Here is a 23146-nt window from a genome sequence, read left to right on the forward strand (position 1 = left end):
TAACGATGTGGTCGTTAAGTGGAGAGGCTGTACACCAATCCCACGAGATACGAGATTAAAGTGTCCTGCAAGATGGCTTGCAGCTTGAAAACTTGTTTAGCAGAAAAGTGATGGCAGCATACAGTAGCATACAGTTTTTCTACCCTTATCAACCAAATGTCAATATTTTTTGTTACAAATCATTTGGAAGGAAGAACACAAATACGATACAAATGCCAAGTTAATAAATAAATAAAAAATTTTAACACTTAGACTCTTAAGTGATTGTTCAGTTGACAAAACAAGGTGCTTTTATGTTGATGTTAGGTACTAAGGAAGGATGCTTGTATTGGCGAAATCTCGTATCTCGGGGGGGGGGATCGCTGTACAGTGGACCCCCGCATAGCGAACTTAATCCGTGCAAGAGGGCTGGTCGTTATGCGAAATGTTCGCTATGCGAATTAATTTTCCCCATAAGAAATAATGGAAATAAAATTAATCCGTGCAAGACACCCAAAAGTATGAAAAAAAATTTTTTTTACCACAAAAAAATGTTAATTTTAGTACACACAAACTGAAAAAGGCATGCACAATTACATGACACTTACTTTTATTGAAGATCTGGTGATGATTGATGGGATGGGAGGAGGGGAGAGAGAGTGTTAGTGTTTAGAAGGGGAATCCCCTTCCATTAGGACTTGAGGTAGCAAGTCCTTTTCCGGGGTTACTTCCCTTCTTCTTTTAATGCCACTAGGACCAGCTTCAGAGTCACTGGACCTCTGTCGCACAACAAATCTGTCCATAGAGCTCTGTACCTCCCGTTCCTTTACGATTTGTCTAAAATGGGCCATAACATTGTCATTGAAATAGTCACCAGCACGGCTTGCAACAGCTGTGTCAGGGTGATTTTCATCCATAAAGGTTTGCAGTTCAACCCACTGTGCACACATTTCCTTAATTTTTGAAGTAGGCACAATGGATTCCACAACTGGCATAGGCTTCTCAGGGTTAGCCCCAAACCCTTCAAAATCTTTCTTAATTTCCATACTAATTCTCACCCTTTTTACCACAGGGTTGGCACTAGAAGCTTTCTTGGGGCCCATGGTCACTTATTTTCCAGAAACAGCACCGAAAACACTGTAATAATACGAAATATTCCGAGTGTATGCTTGAATGTTACCGCGGAGGCTGGCTGGTAAACAATGGGACGGGCGGCACATGTGAGGCTGGCTGAGGCCGCACATTGGACGCGTCTCGGACGAAGGTCGCTGAGCGGGTTTTTGTCCACTATGCGGGGCAAAATTTTGGCGAACAAAGCGTTCGCTATGCGGATTGTTCGCTATGCAAGGCGTTCGCTATGCGGGGGTCCACTGTATATGACAAATTCTAACCACACAGTAGAACTAAAAACTAATGTGATGGATCTGGGAGGATTGGAGGGGTGAAAGGTCTTGTCTTTAAGGGTCACAATGGTGCTATTATCACATCTGTGAGGAAAATGATAGGATGGATAATGAGAACTTTTAAAACAAGGGATGCCAAGCCAGTGATGATCCTCTTTAACACTTTAAATGTGGGATACCCTGGGAAAAAAAATCTTGTCTGGGAAGGTTTTGAAAAATAAAAATATATTTTTTCTTAGTTTCATAATTCATTTTTCTGAATCATAAGACTAAACTGAGTGAAGTCTGATAAGAACTTAAAATTTTATGGTGTGTTGAATTTGGTGGAGAAAATTATCACTTATGGACAACAGTGGTGTAAAAGTGCCTCGCAGAGTGTCTGTGGTTCAGTCCCCGGTCAGGTGGAAACCTTGGGGGTGTTTCTGTACACCTGCTGTCCCCGTTCACCTAGCAAGCAAGTAGGTACCTGGGTGTTAGTCAACTGGTGTGGGGTTGCATCCTAGGGGACATGATCAAAGGACCCTAGTGGAAATAAACAGTCCATGATATGCTGACTTTCTTGGGTTATTCTGGGTGGCTGACCCTCCAGGGTTAAAAATCCAAACAAAATCTTATCTTACATTTTTAAATTTATTGGTATAAAGAAAAGATTGTTTTTGTTTTTAATTGCTTTTAACCCTTAAACTGTCCAAACATAGATCTACGTTCGCACGCGTAGCGCTCCAAATGTAGATCTACGTTCAGTTTCACATTCTTATGTAAAAAAAAAGCATACATCTACGTTCGGAGCTCTACGCGTGCCAACGTAGATCTACGTTTGGACAGTTTAAGGATTAATGTTTAACACTTGTTTCTTATAATGATATATGTGTTTAAAGGTGTAGCTCGATTGCTAGCACACTCGGCTCACATACTGGGGTCCGGACATTGAATCCCCAGTATGGCTGGAAAACCTTTGGATGTGTTTCCTCAAGATACCTGTTCATGTTCACCCATCAGTGTAAAATGGGTAACTGGGTGTTAGTTGACTGGTGTGGGTCGCATCCTGGGACAAAACTGACCTAATTTGCCTGAAATGCTCTGCATAACAAGTGACTTTCTATATAGTAATGTCATTGATGTCAGCTTGGCCTGCGTGCCTTGTACATGTAGAAATAAAGATGCATATGTATGTGTATTACTTTTGCTAGTTAGGCTTACTAGTATACTTTGGATAGTCACCACCTGAGTAGTTAACCAAGATACATTGTGTGGACCCTCCTTGCCTTAGATTTTTTCAGTTGTATGAACAGATGAAAGGAGACCCAAAAAATTGTGCTGCGGTGAAAAATATGGGCATGTTGCAGATTTGTGGATACAAAAAATTGTGCATACGTACTAGCACGTTAGACACAGACAACATTGTGTACTAGTATGTTGGATGCAGTTAAAAGGTTGTCACTTGTTCTCTCTAGGCTGGAATACTATTATAACTAACAGCTCCAGGTGGGAGCAAAATACTGTACCAGTTTAAGAGCATGATTCATTACAGACTGAAGTCTTTAGCCAGTAATTAGGCAAACCCACAAACAAATAATTGCAAAAAATCAGTTAGTGAGGAAACAAACATGTGGATAAGGACCAAGAAACTCTTTGTATCAAGATACTTAGTGACTGCATAGAGATTACAAATATGAAAATTCTAAGATTTTAACAATAGATAACTGAAAAATCCAGGTACACACTTAAATTTTTAACTGATTGCACAGACTGCAAACTGACTACCACAGTCAGTGGGACCAAAGTTTACAGTCCAGTCCTCTTAACCTCATTTAGTCTCAAATTTCTATTTGTCATTCAAGTCTAAACATTAAACATAAGAGAACTAAAACAATTTTGCATATTCCACGTTCAATGCCTGGCTGTTAACCTGTGTATTGTCAGCATAGAAATGATAATCAACCCCATGGGAAACCAACAGTAAGGCTCAGCCATTAACATACACTAAACAGAGCTGGTCCAAGAAGAGCCCTGTGGGCAGAAAAAAGGCACTATTTCAGAAATGACAGAGCAGTATCACTAGGATCACAACTGTAGAGGTTGCTTATCTGTAATCCATGATCACTGGTAACAAATGGAGCAGACCAACAAAATTAGGAGCAATGCATTTCCTAAAGTGTTCAGTACATGTTCATTGTAAACCTTGCATAAAGCAGTGTCCTTTGAATGAAATGGTTTACATGCATACCGAACATATGGTAAAATAGTAACCCTTTCAGGGTCCGTGCCGTAGATCTACGGCTTTACGTTCAGGGTCCAAACCGTAGATCTACGCCATGAGCTCAGCTCAGCTCTGATAAGCTGTGAGTGGTAAACTTGGGCCTAGATATGAGAGAATACATCTATGTGGTATGTATGCACCACATAAAACAAATCCTGCAGCACACAGTGTATAATGAGATAAAAACTGAGACCATGATTTTCGGTTAAAACAGTGACTTTGCAGAGTTTTTCGTATGTTTTTTATAGTTGTATTTGCGATTTCTTGGTCTCGTTTGATAGAATGGAAGACATATTACAGAAATAGAGATGATTTTGATTGGTTTTAACTCAGGAAATGGCTTGAAACTGAACTCAAAGTAGCGGAAATGTTAAATTTTTGCCGATGTTCAAGAGTAAACAAACGACCTCATATGTCTAATACACACCAGCTGGTGGGTCTAATATACATTCGCAAATGTAGTGATGATATTTATACAATTATATATTACAATATTGCATAACAGTAAATCTTCTATTTTTTGGTTTGAATAAAAATTTGTGAATAAAAAATCAAAATGGAATTCATTTGTAAAGCCTCAAAACACAACTAATGAACAGAGGAAATGTTAGTTTAGTGCCAGGAATACCTACATTATTTATTCTGGACCCTATTTTGAAATTGGAATATTTTGAACTTTGTGTTAAATTGGCCAAATTACCAATTTCCAATCACTTTATTTTGTAGTTGAAACAGTTGAATTGACGATTTCTTGTGCTCAGTCGATAGAATAGAAGTACAGTGGACCCCCGCATAACGATGGCATCACATAGCGATTATTTCGCATACCGCTTACTTTAATCGCAAAATTTTTGCCGCGCATACCGATTAAAAACCCGCTCACCGATTTTCGTCCGAGACGCGTCCAATGTGCGCCCTCACCCAGCCTCACATGTGCCGCCCGTGCCATTGTTTACCAGGCAGCCTCCGCGCTAACATCCAAGCATACACTCGGAATATTTCGTATTATTACAGTGTTTTCGGTGGTGTTTCTGGAAAATAAGTGACCATGGGCCCCAAGAAAGCTTCTAGTGCCAACCCTGTGGTAAAAAGGGTGAGAATTAGTATGGAAATTAAGAAAGATTTTGAAGGGTTTGGGGCTAACCCTGAGAAGCCTATGCCAGTTGTGGAATCCATTGTGCCTACTTCAAAGATTAAGGAAATGTGTGCACAGTGGGTTGAACTGCAAACCTTTATGGATGAAAATCACCCTGACACAGCTGTTGCAAGCCGTGCTGGTGACTATTTCAATGACAATGTTGTGGCCCATTTTAGACAAATCGTAAAGGAACGGGAGGTACAGAGCTCTATGGACAGATTTGTTGTGCGACAGAGGTCCAGTGACTCTCAAGCTGGTCCTAGTGGCATTAAAAGAAGAAGGGAAGTAACCCCGGAAAAGGACTTGCTACCTCAAGTCCTAATGGAAGGGGATTCCCCTTCTAAACAGTAAGAAGATAATGCTCTCCCCTCCTCCCATCCCATCAATCATCACCAGATCTTCAATAAAAGTAAGTGTCATGTAAGTGTGCATGCCTTTTTCAGTTTGTGTGTATTAAAATTAACATTTCATGTGGTAAAAAAATTTTTTTTTCATACTTTTGGGTGTCTTGCACGGATTAATTTTATTTCCATTATTTCTTATGGGGAAAATTCATTCACATAACGATTATTTCGCATAACAATTACCCCTCTTGCACGGATTAAAATCGTTAACCGGGGGTCCACTGTAATACTAGTGAAATAGCTAAGAATTTGGTTGACTGGAATAATGTAATTGGTCTAAAATGGGAGTCAAAGTCGGCAGAATTGCCGATTCGTAAATATCGCTGACACATCAATATTCGCGAGACCATAATTTCGTCAATTTTCCATCAAATTTCGTACTTTTTGTTTTATTACCTTCAGAAAAAGATTCTCTGCCATTTCATAAGTTTTTTTTTTTTTAAATTCTTGGACTCTGGTGTGCACTTTGAAATTTGGCCTCTGGACCCTGAAAGTGTTAATTTCACTGTAAACCCAGCTCATAAAACAAAAATTGATATATGTTTCTCTTATGTTATCTGATTTTCATTAAAAATCAGCAGAAGTCTGATGTTATTTTCCACATTAATAAACAAATTAAACAGCTGATAATTCTCAAGTTATTCAGTTTATTTTTAATGCCCTATTTCAGACATGGAATGTTGCACTGACAAATGCAAAAAAAAAAAAAAAAAAAAAAAATAAAAATTATAATAGATAACTTGCTAATGCATTAAAACACTTTCAGACCTTTTAATGACAAACAGATACACGGAGGTACTAGTTTATGATGATTGTCAGATTACACGTTTTGCTAGATCAAATGACTCGGGTAATGTTTGGATGTTGAATAATTAATCTCTGTATTTTAACAAGAAATTGGCCAAAAATGTAGTTTTAATGGGAGATTTTAATTCCAGCCAAATTCACTGGAACAATTTAACAGGAAATCTGTGAAGCGGCCATCTAACCATGGCATGCTGAACCTATAATTAGTTCTGGATGTGAAAATATTTAGGGCTGTTATACCCTTATTCCATCAGTAATGTGCTAAAATGTTGGTGCTTTTACTTTTTGTGTAAAATTAATTCAGTGAATTTATGTCAGTGATACTGGCTTGTAATTCATTGCCTCCTGTCTTTTGTCGTTTGTATACCGGGACCACATTTACAGTTATCCAGCTGTCTAGTGGTTTTCCTGTTTCTGATGACATATTGTAAGTCTGTGCTATAAATTCAAAATTCTTCCACTCCTTTCAGTATCTGTCAATTTTGTAGGGCCAAATTGATAATGGTTTTTGTATATCTTGAGAATGTCTTTTCAGCTTGCTTTCAGACATGCAAAGCTGGTGGATATCTTTTAAAGGAAGGTTTGCATTATTTGGCAGTGTGTGCGCCAGTCTGTCAGTTTAGAATGCCTCTTTTAACTGACTTCAAACACTCGTGCATCTAACCCTAAGGAAGATTAGGCCAGTTTTAGGCAGTGTAGGTAAAAATTTGCCAATTTATTACTTGTCTCCCTTTTCTCTCAAGTTTTGTATATCTCCATTTTTTTTTTTAATTTCTCCTCTTTTTTTTTTTTTAGTTCAGTGATAAGATAAAGATCATGTACTGTATGTTATGGGCCCATACATATTGAGTGGGGTGGGTCAACTGAAGGTGGTAATGAGTATTTAATTTACATTTAGCTTATGGTAATTCTTGTTTGTGTGTGTGACCCCATTTGATAGTTTTTTAATAAGACTTAAGAAAAAACCGTTGTGGTTACATGCACTCCAAAGTTAGGGTAAGTAGATTAATTAAGTTTATATACATTTTCAAATTTTGTATTCTTAAGACATCATGAATTATAATTTGAATAAATTTGAGGCCATTATGAAGTTACATTGCCTCATGATCATTATGAAGGAATTTGGAATATATCTACTGCACAAATACATAATTTCCATTGAGGTGTTTTCACTAAACAAAGAAGTTAACTCCACAGATTGTAGCAGGAGACATAATCAAAATGGAGAACAAATGCGAAAAGGAGAAAAGGGTGGAGAGGATGCCAGTTGATGAAATGACTTCAAAGGATTATTACTTCGATTCGTATGCTCATTTTGGCATCCATGAGGTAAGAATAGTAGGTTGTAGCACACAAGCGCAGAATATAAGGCCTTTTTAATTAATATTTTTGCTGATAAATTAGACACATGTGCAACTCTTGGGTATCTTTATTGAGGAAACGTTTCGCCACACAGTGGCTTCATCAGTCCAAACGTAGGAGAAACTTGAAGAACAGGAGGAGAATGAGGTAATCAGTGCCTCAACCTTGAGTCGATGTGTTCAGTCCATCAATCTTGAATAGAATTCCATTCTATTCAAGATTGAAGGACTGAACACATTGACTCAAGGTTGAGGGACTGATTACCTCATTCTCCTCCTGTTCTTCAAGTTTCTCCTACGTTTGGACTGATGAAGCCACTGTGTGGCGAAACGTTTCCTCAATAAAGATACCCAAGAGTTGCACATGTGTCTAATTTATCAACATGTCGGTTCTCTGAACCATTCATCTACAAATATTTTTGCTGTCCAGGATAAAAAAAAATTATCCTCTTTCTGTCAAACAGCTCTTAATAATACAATCTACATACTGTACTCCTACATCTGCTTCAGTACCACCACCACCTACTGTGGATCTATAACATTTGGGTTTCCTATTAAAGAATTATTTTGGTGAGAGAGGTGCTACAAATGGGACCATATCAGTTTGTGGTACTATGTAGTGTATGTTTATGTACACTTGCTTAGCCCATAGTGTATATAGTGTCAGGGTGTTTCAGGCAAGACTAGATGACGAGTGTAGTACAGTCGACCACCATCTATACAACAAACCCTCGATGTAAAGGTCCTTGATATAACAATTAAAAATAGTCGTCTACTAGATAAATTGTATGCCTAGTGCCTTTATTGTGAATGTTTTTCTGTAATATAGTATAGTGTATAGTATTATGTTAGGTATACAGTAAAATACTTAAGTGTTTATTAAGTATTTTTAAACATTCTTATTGAAAGTCATGTTTATTCATTAAATTTTGTCACATTAAATAATTAAGATTAGTGCAGTGTTAGTAAGTAATAAATGCTCATTTAGTATTTTTATATGTGAATTCTTGCTTATTTAGATTACTAATGAGTTAATGGCTTTTTGAGGCTTTGAATAATATAAAATGATTAAGAGTGATTGTGGGATACTATATAATGCTATACTTTCTTGCTAAATAAGTATTAAGTTACTAGACATAATGTTAGTATTCATTATGAAATTTATTGATTTATATACAGCTGCTATGTTATCTTTATCATTTAGATATGATTTTTCCTGTTCTTTACACTTGGTTTTAACTGTGTATATTTCTCTCTGTATTTGCAACATTTCTCTTATACAGGAAATGCTGAAAGATGAAGTGCGTACCCTGACTTACCGCAATGCAATGTATCATAACAGACACCTTTTTAAAGGAAAGGTGAGATATATTCCACTTACACTACTTGATAATTTCTAACTGCGGTTAAGGAAGATTTTAATTAAGATTACAAGAATTTTTTGTTGCACAAGATGTGATTACCCCCAGTCCCTGAAAGGAAAAAATATTGTGCATAAATCATCTTGTCATATATGGCCTCTGTAATTAGGATAGCAGTATTGTAAGTGTGATAATGTACACTGGTTTTTTCAACAGATGTTCCTTAAATTAATGTGTTTAATGTAAAGTTGCATATTTTTGTGACTGAAAATGCAATAAGTACAGATGCTCCTCGACTTATGATGGGGTTACATTCTGATGAACCTATTGTACATTGAAAATATAAGTCAGATAATTATGATATGATGATATAAGTTGAATATATGATAAGTAAATAACTGTCATTGAATAAGTAAATAAATAATTATTGCATCTAAATACCAGTATTGAAAAGTAAGTAAATGATTACAGGTTTATCCTGTCAATAAATGTACAGTAATGTACAGCATTGCTGTTGCAACATTGTGAAGTTGATCCACTGTAGAGCAAGGAGCATCCATATACTGTGCATATATGTTGCTTTGCAATAATTATGTTTAAGACTAATTACTGTACTACAATATTTGGTGTTTGGTTTTGCAGACTGTACTGGATGTAGGGTGTGGTACTGGTATCCTATCCATGTTTGCTGCCAAAGCTGGTGCAGCCAGAGTGATAGGAATTGAAATGTCAAACATTGTAGAACATGCCAAAAAAATTGTAGCTGCTAACAATTTAGATAAAGGTAAGCGACAGCCTCAAGTCACATATTTTGCATGAGCAAGTGACAGTGCTGTCAGTATGCTCATGAGTGTGAGTTGTGAAATAGTTTTGATAAGCCTCACATTCGCTTCAATGATTGTTACTTTGTGTTTCTCAATCAACAGTTAATTCTGAGTAGAACGATTATATTTTAATATTAGTCCTCGGCAGGTACTATGTACCTGGGTTTAACAGATTAATGCAATTTTGTAAACACATCTCTAGGGTTAATGACTAGACTGCAGTCATCAGCAGGTACCATTAGTCCATAAATGTGAAAGTAAGATGATTACATAAGTACTGGTAAGGGAGGTTTTGTTTGCAAAGGGGAAACAGGTTAGCCAGACTTGAGTCCTAGATGTGGGGAGCACAGTGTCTAGATTCTAAAGGAAGGTTTTGAGGGATATCTGAGCTATCTTGTCTGCCTGCCTCTGGCAAGACAGTGATAGTTTGTGCATTTAACCCTTAAGCTGCCCTCAGTTGAGCCAGAGATTTTGAAAAAAAAAAAAATATCTTGCTGAAACACTTTCCTTTATTATTTTAAAAGTGTAATGAGAGGGGATGAGTAAAATTGTAGTACTCTTAGAATTCACAATTTTTTTTTTTTTTTTAACTTTACTGTCTCCAACCATGGCAAGGGGTGATCCAAAGAGGAAAATGCATGTACAACCATTCATTCAGTCATTGTTTTTTCAGAAGTGTATTGACCTAAGCAGATTACTCTTGGACTGTAAAATCCCCTCTTCCCCTCCAAAGTGCAGGCACTACCTTGTGGATTTTGCCCATTATTTCAAGTGCTATATAAAGGGGTTTACTCTGTGGGAGGGGGTTTATATCTAGGTTAAAAATTTATCAAGAACCAGTTTTTTTTTTTTTTTTTTTTTTTTTTTTTTTTTTTTTTTTTTTTTTTTTTTTCTTTTTTTTTTTTTTTAAGATTGTAACTGCCATTGTCCAAGTGAGACAAAAGGTGGTCATTAAGTTGTCCTTGTATACATCATTAGTAAGGCCTCACCTAGATTATGCAGCTCAGTTCTGGTCTCCATATTACAGAATGGACATAAATTCGTTAGAAAACATTCAGCGTAGGATGACTAAATTAATACATAGCATTAGAAATCTTCCTTATGAAGAAAGATTGAAGATTCTTAAGTTACATTCACTTGTTAGACGAAGAATGAGGGGAGACCTGATAGAAGTGTATAAGTGGAAGATAGGTATTAATAAAGGGGATATTAATAAGGTCTTGATGTCTCTCCAAGAGAGAACCCGCAGTAATGGATTTAAATTAGATAAATTTAGATTTAGAAAGGACATAGGAAAGTATTGGTTTGGAAATAGGGTAGTTGATGAGTGGAACAGTCTACCTAGTTGGGTTATTGAGGCTGGGACTTTGGGTAGTTTCAAATTTAAGTTGGATAAGTACATGAGTGGGAGGGGTTGGATTTGAGTGGGACTTTCACATCAGAGCTTATTTCTTGGGTGGCATTGAAAATTGGGTTGGGCAAATGTTTTGTTAGTGGGATGAATTGTAAAGGACCTGCCTAGTATGGGCCAACAGGCCTGCAGTGTTCCTCCTTTCTTATGTTCTTATGTTAAGTGATTTGGAGGGGGGGGGGGAATTGCTGTGCAGTTTGCTCTATGTGATGAATGGTTTTGAAAACCGACAAGTTGAAGAATTGAGACACTTATGCAACACATGGGAATCTTTATTGAAGAAACGTTTTGCCACACAGTGGCTTCATCAGTCCAATACAAAGTATAAATGGGTTAGGAGAGTAGAAGTATGAGGTAATCAGTCCCTCAACCTGGAATCGATGTGTTCAGTCCATCACTCTTGTAGGAAGTGCAGCATAGGGCCAGAGAGGTGGCTTATATACTGCGGTGAGATGAGTTGAAGCAGGAGGAGGCGGGATCACAGTGGGACCTGCCACTAGTGTAAGTAGGTCGTCGTCCAAAGGTTGGGCAAGCGTTGAAGTCTTTGTACCAAGACCCCATGATGTTGCAGTGTCTGACAGATCTGATGAATGGTTTTGAAAACCGACAAGTTGAAGGATTGAGACACTTATGCAACACATGGGAATCTTTATTGAAGAAACGCTTTGCCACACAGTGGCTTCATCAGTCCAATGGACTGAACACATCGATTCCAGGTTGAGGGACTGATTACCTCAAACTTCTACTCTCCTAACCCATTTATACTTTGTATTGGACTGATGAAGCCACTGTGTGGCAAAACGTTTCTTCAATAAAGATTCCCATGTGTTGCATAAATGTCTCAATTCTTCAGTTTGCTCTATATTTGCAGGACTTGTGTTCATGGAGGTTCTGAGCTTCTGTAAACCATGAATACCAATAAATAATATCTGTAATAAACTTTGCTTCACGTTTCAGCTTTTGTATGCGAGATTGCAAAATAATTAGTGTTTACTCCAATCATTTCAGTTGTTGAGATCATTCATGGGAAGGTTGAAGAGGTGACACTGCCTGTGGACAAGGTTGACATTATTATAAGTGAGTGGATGGGTTACTGCCTCTTCTATGAATCAATGTTGGAAACGGTGCTGTATGCCAGGGACAAGTGGATGGCTTCAGATGGCATGCTCTTCCCTGACCGTGCTACGTTGTTTGTTGCGGGTATTGAGGTGAGCCACGTAACTTCCATTAAAAATACACTGTATTGTACAGAATATGCTTTTTTTTTTGTATAGTGTGTATATCTGGCACAGTAATACCCATCATCATTTAGTATGCTTGTAAATACAGTACAGTCATATATATTTTCTATTAAATATTTTTAGCACAATGGTCACACTTCATGTTTTGTATATATTTGCTATGAAAGCAGTGTGGCCCAGAATCCTTCTGGAATAGAATTAAAATATAGAATGTCAGAAGACTATGGGAAATGCAAGAAAAGGAGTTAGTAAAGTATCAAAAACATATACTGTACAATGTTGAAAAAAAACGAGTAACAAAATCATAATTTCTTAATCTACGTTTTTTTTTTCCCCATTATGTTCCTAATATGAACTTTCCACACATGAATAAATGAAAATGTTTATGGATTTGTTAGTATGTCTGCAAGTATCATAACTGCTCATGAGTATTTGTAGATCATTAATTGGTTCCAGGGTGCCAGTGTCATAAGTGTGGAACATCGTAAGTTAAGGACCTATTCTATATGTGTAAATAAGTGACATGACAAAAGGCATTTTGCTTGTATGTGTTTTAACCCCTAAATAATTATAATTTATAATTATTTGCTGGGAAGTGGAGTAGAATTCTTCATCCGTAAGCCATGCATGTCGTAAGAGGTAACTAACACGTCGGGAGCAAGGGTCTAGTAACCCCCTTTTCCTGTATACGTTACTTAATTAAAAAAGAGAAACTTTTGTTTTTCTTTTTGGGCAACCCTACTTCAGTGGGATACGACCAGTTTGTTGAAAGAAAGAATTTCTAGAGTTTTGCAGTGCAGAACTTACTGAAAATTGGTTTGAGAGCTATCTACTTCTTGCCTTGTTTAGTGCTCAGAAGCATAGTTAAAGCATATACAACACACAAGTTTGTTGATGGTAGATTTCCAAATACATTCTATTTATTAGGTGTCATAATGTCACAGTTATTAGGTCTGAAGTTTCCATAGATACAATGATTTTATTGCAACTATTACATGAATATTCAGTTTTAAATTTGATGTAAAAGTTTATACAGTATGTTGGTATTTTTGTGCAGGATCGTCAATACAAGGATGACAAGATCAACTGGTGGGATAGTGTTTATGGCTTTGATATGTCTTGCATCAGGGAGGTGGCCATGACAGAACCTCTAGTTGATGTGGTAGAAGCAAAACAGGTACAGTTGTCTTCAAGTGCTTTTGTTGAGTGACCTAATAATTTTTTTTTTAACACTCGGCTCTCTTCAAGATGAAGTAACCTGACAAAGAAGAAAATGCCTTCAGTGTCAGTATTCAGTCACTATCTTGCCAGAAGGACACTATCATCATGGTTCAGATGACCCTCCAGACAACTCACTTTTCCAGAATTTAAGTTTGGCTAACTGATTTTCCTGAATCATTTCATAAATGTTACCTTGCTCACACTTCAACATTTTATATCATTAAAATCACTTGCCTCCACTCCTGTCTAACATGCTGACACAAGCCTATTGGATATTCAAGCCCCTAGCGTTCCAAATTTTACCCCATCCCTCTAACCTTTCCTAGGATGACTGTTACTCCTTCCAATAATGCATATAAATGTGAGGACATTTGCTGTTTTAAGGGACATCTGAACTGTCGTATCTGTACGCCTCTGGTAAGACAGTGATAGTGTGAATGATGGTGAAAGTGTTTCTTTTTCAGATCACCCTGCCTTGGTGAGAGATGGCCAGCATGTTAAAAAAAAAAAAAGATATCCTTTGGGTGATGTAGAGTTAAGCAGGTATACAATTATTTTATTTCATTTTGATATATATTTACTGATTTTGACGTACAGAGGCACCTAGAGTTTCAGCTGTAATCTGTTCCAGAAACTCGGCTGAAACTCGGATTGTTTGAAAGTCAAAGCAATATTTCCCACAAGAAATAATGTAACTCCAATTAATCTGTTCTAGACACCCAAAAATATTTAAAAAAAAAGTTTTTTAAAGAATAACTACAGCTTTACAAACAAAACAATTCTAAATACATATGTATAGTACTTGAATGACTAATGAAATAGATAAATAAACATTTAAAACCACATATACATACCTTTATTGAAGATTCTTGTTGGCATATGAAGACTGGGAGGAGAGAGGGAGGACTTAGTATTGTTTGGAAGGGGAATCCCCCTCCATAAGGACCTCAGGTATCAAGTCCCTATCTGGGGTTACTTCCCTTCTTTGTTTTTAATGGCACTAGGACCAACTTCAGTCACTGGACCCCTGTCGCACAAAAAAACTGTCCAGAGAGGTCTGTTTCTGGCGTCTCTAGCATTTGTCTGAAATGGGACATGCTTTTGTCACTGAACATGTTGCAGGTATGGCTTTTTTCAGCTTGCTCAAGGTGATACTTCTCGCCAAAAGCTTGCACCCTACTCCACATTGCACAAATCTCCTTAATTTCTGAAGAAGGCACCTCCTTCCCTCCTCCCTCCTCCTCTGAAGCAAGTTCCTCAGCTGTGGTCTGTTGCTGTTCCAGATGAAGGTCTTGCAGCTCTTCAGTGGTTAGTCTTCCCTGTGGTCCTCCAACTCTTCCACATCCTGGCCACTCACCTCCAACCCCATGGACATCCCCAAAGACACAATAGATTCCACAACAGGCGTAGGGTCAACAGGGTCAGCCTCAAACCCTTCAAAATTCTTCTCTTAGATGCAATCTGGCCACAATTTTCTCCAAGCAGAGTTCAAAGTCCTGGAAGCCACTCCCTGCCAAGCCTTACTTATAAGGCTTATGCAGTTATAGATATTGAAGTGATTCCTCCAGAACACACTTAGGGTCAGTTCAGTGCCCGAGGTCACTTCAAAGCCCCTTCAAAACACTGCTTTTGTGTAGAGTTTTTTGAAGTTTGAAATGACCTTCTGGTCCATGGGCTGGATAAGAGGAGTGGTGTTAGGAGGCAAGAACTTCACTGTTATAAAACTGAAGTCCATAGACAATTGATCTACCAAGTTTGGAGGATGAGCAGGAGCATTGTCCAGTACCAGGAGGCACTTTAGTGGCAATTTATTTTTCTGGAGGTATTTCTTCACACTCGGGCCAAACACTTCATGGGCGCAGTCAGTGAAAATTTGCCTTGTGACCCATGCCTTATTGTTAGCCCTCCACATCACACACAATCTACTGTTGACGACATTGTTTTTCTTGAACACTGGGATTTTCAGTGATACACCAGTCAAGGCTTCTCTTTCAAATCTCCACTAGTGTTAGCACAGAACAAAAGTTAGCCTATCCTTCGTAGGCTTGTTTCCTGGCAGTGCCTTTTCTTCCTACATGATATAGGTCCTCTTTGGCATTTTCTTCCAAAAGAGGCCTGTTTTGTCACAAATCCTCCAGCCTTTATATACTCCTTGAATTCATGCACGAATTTTTCAGCCGCACGTTTGTCTGAACTTGCAGCTTCGCCATGCCTTACAACACTGTGCATGCCACTACACTTCTTGAAGTTATAGAACCAGCCTCAGCTGGCCTTAAATTCACTAAAAGCAGCACTCATTCCAGGCATTTTATTTGCAAGATCTGTGTGTAACTGCCTCACCTTTTCACAAATGATCATCTCTGAAACGCTATCCCCCACTAATTGTTTATCATTGATCCACACCAACAACTTCTCAACATCTTTGCTTGTCTGATCTACTTTTTGTTAGCACATCTACCCCTTGCACAACATCAGCTTCCTTGATTTCTTTTTTCTTTGCCAGAATGGCAAAGATTTGTTTTTGCCATACATCCTGGCAAGCTGGAGCACATGCATGCCACTTTCGTATTTTTCGACAATTTCTTTCTTCAATTCTATCGTGTTTCTCACTTTCTTTACCAAAGGGGTGGCACTAGGAAGTTTTTTTGGGCCTATAGTTAATTTTGTAGCAGTCGCACTCAATCAACAAGCACAAAAAACAATAGATTTTTGTGAAATGATTGGATGAAAGCGCAGGGTAATGTTAACTCGAGCAGAAACAAAGCCAGACTGACACGCGGACAGGTGTGGTACGGCGGCTGAAACTCGAGGTACTGTTCAAAAGTCAGCAAAATTTAGCCGGAAAAAGGGACCAAAACTCGAAACAGCTGAAACTTGGGGCAGCCGAAACTCTAGGTTCCACTGTACAGCCTCTCCTCAATTAAGAACAGAGTTCCATTCCTAAGACCAAGTCTGTAAATGAATTCATTGCAAAGCAAGGAGCACACTGTAATGGTAGTGGGTTTGTGTCAACCATCTTTCATTTTATTTTAATGCCACCTTTGCACCATTTGTAACATTTTTTGGTATATTTTTAAGTGTATACAATAATGTACTATATATTGTAATAAACAGAATAGAGGAAATCAGCTCAGATATATACAGGTCTCCCTCAACATTCGCGTTTTCAACTTTCACGGGCTTCACACATTCGCGAATTCCCATCCGCCAAATTCCCAGCTGCCAAATCATATTTAAGTTTACCGCCACGAGTCCTTACTACCCTCCCTCCGACCCCTGCAACTGGCAGCCAGCCCTCCCACCACTGTGTGGTGAGTGTTTTGTTTATTATTTGCTATTAAACTACAGTATAAATAATGTAAACCCATCCATGACTGCATATTAGAATGGCTATTCAGACAGGTATTGGAAGGTGACATCATGTGTTTACTCTTGAACACAGCAAAGAATCAAACATTTCTGCTACTGCTAATAATAATAATAATAATATTAATATAATAATAATAAATACGATAGAATTGAAGAAGGAAATTGTACAAAAATACAAGGGTTGAAGCAGTGGTGGAGGAAGTGGTTGACGCATCGTCAGTGTGGCTTTGTTTATGCTGGAGTGAGTATTAGTCTCCGTGCTCTTCCAAACATTTCAAAATAATTCATTGTATTTGGTGCTTGTAGATTGAGTGGGACTGGAGTGGTTGAGGCAGTGATATTTACTAACATATATGTTATAAATAATAATAGTACATTATGAATAACTATTATTATTATTATTAATGTTATTAATATTAACATGTACTATTATTATTTATAACATATATGTTAGTAAATACCACTGCCTCACCCACTGCCTCACCCACTGCCTCTATCACTGCCTCTACCACTGCCTACCACTCCAGTCACACTCAATCTACAAGCACCAAATACAATGAATTATTGTGAAATGTTTGGAAGAGCACGGAGACTAATACTCACTCCAGCATAAACAAAGCCACACTGACGATGCGTCAACCACGTCCTTCACCACTGCTTCAACCCTCGTATTTTTGTACAATTTCCTTCTTCAGTTCTATTGTATTTATTATTATTATTATTATTATTATTATTATTATTATTATTATTATTACATGTATATTATTATTATTATTATTTTTTTTTTTTTCAACAAGTCGGCCGTCTCCCACCGAGGCAGGGTGACCCAAAAAAGAAAGAAAATCCCCAAAAAGAAAATACTTTCATCATCATTCAACACTTTCACCACACTCGCACATTATCATTGTTTTTGCAGAGGTGCTCAGAATACAACAGTCTAGAAGCATACACATATAAAGATACACAACATATCCCTCCAAACTGCCAATATCCCAAACCCCTCCTTTAAAGTGCAGGCATTGTACTTCCCATTTCCAGGACTCAAGTCCGACTATATGGAAATAACCGGTTTCCCTGAATCCCTTCACTAAATATTACCCTGCTCACACTCCAACAGATCGTCAGGTCCCAAGTATCATTCGTCTCCATTCACTCCTATCTAACACGCTCACGCATGCTTGCTGGAAGTCCAAGCCCCTCGCCCACAAAACCTCCTTTACCCCCTCTTTCCAACCCTTTCGAGGACGACCCCTACCCCTCCTTTCTTCCCCTATAGATTTATATGCTTTCCATGTCATTCTACTTTGATCCATTCTCTCTAAATGACCAAACCACCTCAACAACCCCTCTTCTGCCCTCTGACTAATACTTTTATTAACTCCACACCTTCTCCTAATTTCCACACTCCGAATTTTCTGCATAATATTTACACCACGCATTGCCCTTAGACAGGACATCTCCACTGCCTCCAACCATCTCCTCGCTGCTGCATTTACCACCCAAGCTTCACATCCATATAAGACTGTTGGTACTACTATACTTTCATACATTCCCTTCTTTGCCTCCATAGATAACGTTTTTTTGACTCCACATATACCTCAACGCACCACTCACCTTTTTTCCCTCATCAATTCTATGATTAACCTCATCCTTCATAAATCCATCCGCCGACACGTCAACTCCCAAGTATCTGAAAACATTCACTTCTTCCATACTACTCCTCCCCAATTTGATATCCAATTTTTTTTTTTTTTTATTTTTTTTTATTATCACACTGGCCGATTCCTACCAAGGCAGGGTGGCCCGAAAAAGAAAAACTTTCACCATCATTCACTCCATCACTGTCTTGCCAGAAGGGTGCTTTACACTACAGTTTTTAAACTGCAACATTAACACCCCTCCTTCAGAGTGCAGGCACTGTACTTCCCATCTCCAGGACTCAAGTCCGGCCTAAATCATTTGATACCCTCATCACCTTACTCTTTTCTATGTTCACTTTCAACTTTCTACCTTTACACACATTCTCAAACTCATCCACTAACCTTTGCAATTTTTCTTTAGAATCTCCCATAAGCACAGTATCATCAGCAAAAAGTAACTGTGTCAATTCCCATTTTGAATTTGATTCCCCATAATTTAATCCCACCCCTCTCCCGAACACCCTAGCATTTACTTCTTTTACAACCCCATCCATAAATATATTAAACAACCATGGTGACATTACACATCCCTGTCTAAGACCTACTTTTACCGGGAAGTAATCTCCCTCTCTTCTACAAACCCTAACCTGAGCCTCACTATCCTCGTAAAAGCTCTTTACAGCATTTAGTAACTTACCACCTATTCCATATACTTGCAAAATCTGCCACATTGCTCCTCTATCCACTCTATCATATGCCTTCTCTAAATCCATAAATGCAATAAAAACTTCCCTACCTTTATCTAAATACTGTTCACATATATGCTTAAATGTAAACACTTGATCTACACATCCCCTACCCACTCTGAAGCCTCCCTGCTCATCCGCAATCCTACATTCTGTCTTACCTCTAATTCTTTCAATTATAACCCTACCGTATACTTTTCCTGGTATACTCAGTAAACTTATTCCTCTATAATTTTTACAATCTCTTTTGTCCCCTTTCCCTTTATATAAAGGGACTATACATGCTCTCTGCCAATCCCCAGGTACCTTCCCCTCTTTCATACATTTATTAAACAAAAGTACCAACCATTCCAACACTATATCCCCCCCTGCTTTTAACATTTCTGTCATGATCCCATCTGTTCCAGCTGCTTTACCCCCTTTCATTCTACGTAATGCCTCACGTACCTCCCCCCACACTTGCATTCTGCTCTTCTTCACTCCTAAAAGATGGTATACCTCCCTGGCCAGTGCATGAAATTACCGCCTCCCTTTCTTCCTCAACATTTAAAAGTTCCTCAAAATATTCTCGCCATCTACCTAATACCTCCCTCTCCCCATCTACTAACTCCCCTACTCTGTTTTTAACTGACAAATCCATACTTTCCCTAGGCTTTCTTAACTTGTTTAACTCCAAAATTTTCTCTTATTTTCATTAAAATTTCTTGACAGTGCCTCTCCCACTCTATCATCTGCTCTCCTTTTGCACTCTCTCACCACTCTCTTCACCTTTCTTTTACTCTCCATATACTCTGCTCTTCTTATAACACTTCTGCTTTGTAAAAACCTCTCATAAGCTACCTTTTTCTCTTTTATCACACCCTTTACTTCATCATTCCACCAATCACTCCTCTTCCCTCCTGCCCCCACCCTCCTATAACCACAAACTTCTGCCCCACATTCTATACTGCATTTTTAAAACTATTCCAACCCTCTTCAACCCCCCCACTACTCATCTTTGCACTAGCCCACCTTTCTGCCAATAGTCGCTTATATCTCGCCTGAACTTCTTCCTCCCTTAGTTTATACACTTTCACCTCCCTCTTACTTGTTGTTGCCACCTTCCTCTTTTCCCATCTACCTCTTACTCTAACTGTAGCTACAACTAAATAATGATCTGATATATCAGTTGCCCCTCTATAAACATGTACATCCTGGAGCCTACCCATCAACCTTTTATCCACCAATACATAATCTAACAAACTACTTTCATTACGTGCTACATGATACCTTGTATATTTATTTATCCTCTTTTTCATAAAATATGTATTACTTATTACCAAATTTCTTTCTACACATAGCTCAATTAAAGGCTCCCCATTTACATTTACCCCTGGCACCCCAAATTTACCTACTACTCCCTCCATAACATTTTTACCCACTTTAGCATTGAAATCCCCAACCACCATTACTCTCACACTTGATTCAAAACTCCCCACGTTATTACATGTATATTATTATTATTATTATTATTATTATTATTATTATTATTATTAGCAGTAGCACAAATGTTTGATTCTTTGCTGTGTTCAAGAGTAAACACATGATGTCACCTTCCAATACCTGTCCGAATAGCCATTCCATTATGCATAAATGATTTGACATTATTTATACTGTAGTTTAATAGCAAATAATGAACAAACAAAACACTCATTACACAGTGGTGGGAGGGCTGGCTGCCAGTTGTGGGGGGGTCAGAGGGAGGGTAGTAGGGACTCGCAGTGGTGGAGGCAGTGGTATTTAATAACATACATGTTATTAAGGCATAACGTATGTATTTAGTACAATTTACGACGTTTTCATGTATTTTATGATTGTTCATGGTTCGACAAGTTAAGGAAGCAGTATTGTATTATATTTCCCTACAATATATTGGGGCACCAAACATTAGCGATTTTTCAACATTCGCGAGGTTCTTGATCCCCTAACCCTCGTGAATGTTGAGGGAGACCTGTATTACAGTATTTAGGTATGTATACTGGTCAGAGCCCGTTGTAAGTCAGTCATCAGTAAACGAGTAAGTGAGGAGAGGTATGCAGAATTAAAAATTGTGTTTTGAGAGCATATTCTGAATTTGTTACTGTACCATACTTTACATGATGGTGAAAGTTTTTCTTTTTCGGGCCACCCTACCTTGGTGGGAAACGGCCGATGTATTAATAATAAAATAAAATTAAAAAGCGAATCACTTCTGAATATCAATTCAGGATATTTTTTTTTACAATATAAAAGGTGAGAGTTATATAATTAAGGCCTTTTTATAAAACAGTTGACTATTGCATGCATTGGTTTGAAAAAGAGAGATACTCTGCTGTGATATATTGATGTAAATTACATGCATTTCCATTAATACAGGTGGTGACTAATTCTTGTCTTGTGAAAGAAGTTGACCTATATACTGTGAAGAAAGAAGATCTGGCCTTCAGTACCCCATTCCACCTTCAGGTAGAGTTAAGTAGTTCTAACAAGGGCATTCATCAATTGTATTTCAAGAGAAATGTTTGAGCATAAGTATTTTATCAGAAGGTTCAGTGTAATTCAGCATTTTCTTGGGCTTGTTGTGTAACATTGTGATCTATTTTACTTATTTTTAGAATTAGGATGTCTGGAGAATGGAAGTCACAGAAAAACCATACCACAGGCAGGGATAGAACCTGCAATCAGAGTCTCAAAAACTCCAGACCGTCGCGTTAGCCACTGGGCCAGCTAGCCACAATAAGATTCATCCAACTAGGTACATTTCTATGCCATAGGAAGGTTAGCATAGGCACCATTGTGACCACAAATGCAAGTTTTTACAGATGAATCTCCAGCTAGCATGGCCATGATGAACTCTACCTCAAGTCCCCTCAAAGCCATCAACGTGACTTGAGCTAGAGTTCGTCACAGCCACGCTAGGTGGAGATTAGTCTGTAAAAACTTGCATTTGTGGTCACAATGGTGCCTATGCTAACCTTCCTATGGCATAGAAATGTACCTAGTTGGATGAATCTTATTGTGGCTAGCTGGCCCAGTGGCTAACGCGCCGATCTGGAGTTTTGAGACTGATTGCGGGTTCTATCCCCGCCCGTGGCATGGTTTGTTTGCAATCGTGTCATTATGATTTCGTGAGTATTGGAAGCCATTTAACCCTTTCACTGTCTCTCGTATGTCTCTTGTTATCGAGACCAGTGGCACTCTTGTAGATCTGCGTCTTAATTATAGCCCCTTCAGATATGCTGAGAGTGGTAAATTTTGGCCTAGACATGAGAGAATTGGTCTGTGTGGTGGGTGTGAGCAGTATAAAAAAAAAAAATTCCTGCCCCATGCAGTACATGATGGGAACATCTAACCTCTGGCTGAATTCATATTTGGCTTAAAATAGCAGCATTGAAGTATGTGGTTTTTGTAGCTTTAGTGGATGTTTCTTGGTGTCAGTTAATGTATAAGAAGACATACTAGTCAGTTTCAAACAGGAAGTGGTCTGAAATTGGAGTCAAAGTTGCAGAAATAAGCTATTTTTGACAGATTTCCTGAGGAAGAGTTTAGGCATTTCCCCCCTTACCCCCCAGTATGTTATATGGGTTTTTATTATGTCTGCTTCAGTTATTTGCATGGCATAAGCTATGGCCAAGCAATCTTGGTCATGGTTTATTAGTCGAGTAAAGGGGGAACTTTGATTTTGTGCACATATGAGTGTTAGATTGAAAATGCAGGGCAAGTGTTACATAGGAGAGGCCTGGGCAGAGGAAAGGTTACTTTAGTGACCAGAATGCCTAGTGTTTGTTATAATGGAATATGTTGAATTGTGTAAAATTGGCTAAATTTCCAACTGGCACTTATAGGATAATTCTGATAGTTGAATAGTGTATTATTATTGTCAATAGTAAAGAATTGTAAAGGTAGTAGATTGGTAGACAGCAGCCATCCAGGGAGGTACTACCGTCCTGCCAAGTGAGTGTA

At 38.2% G+C, this 23146-nt stretch overlaps 1 protein-coding gene across 7 annotated transcripts in view; it reads left to right on the plus strand.

Moving 5' to 3' along the window:
* Positions 1 to 23146, plus strand: part of Art1 (arginine methyltransferase 1) — a 34676-nt gene that overhangs the window by 5055 nt on the left and 6475 nt on the right. For 5 of the 7 annotated variants that reach the window (XM_053784381.2, XM_053784376.2, XM_053784382.2 and 2 more), the window contains exons 2-7: positions 7189 to 7320; positions 8636 to 8713; positions 9356 to 9497; positions 11957 to 12156; positions 13247 to 13366; positions 21560 to 21653. In XM_053784381.2, coding sequence (XP_053640356.1) covers positions 7213 to 7320; positions 8636 to 8713; positions 9356 to 9497; positions 11957 to 12156; positions 13247 to 13366; positions 21560 to 21653 — 742 coding nt within the window. In that variant the 5' untranslated portion in view covers positions 7189 to 7212. The remainder of the gene's footprint in view (positions 1 to 7188; positions 7321 to 8635; positions 8714 to 9355; positions 9498 to 11956; positions 12157 to 13246; positions 13367 to 21559; positions 21654 to 23146) is intronic. The other 2 variants (XM_070093729.1, XM_053784377.2) reach the window with 1 other exon arrangement.

Source organism: Cherax quadricarinatus, chromosome 43 (assembly GCF_038502225.1).
Source record: "Cherax quadricarinatus isolate ZL_2023a chromosome 43, ASM3850222v1, whole genome shotgun sequence".
Classification (NCBI taxonomy): Eukaryota; Metazoa; Arthropoda; class Malacostraca; order Decapoda; family Parastacidae; genus Cherax; species Cherax quadricarinatus.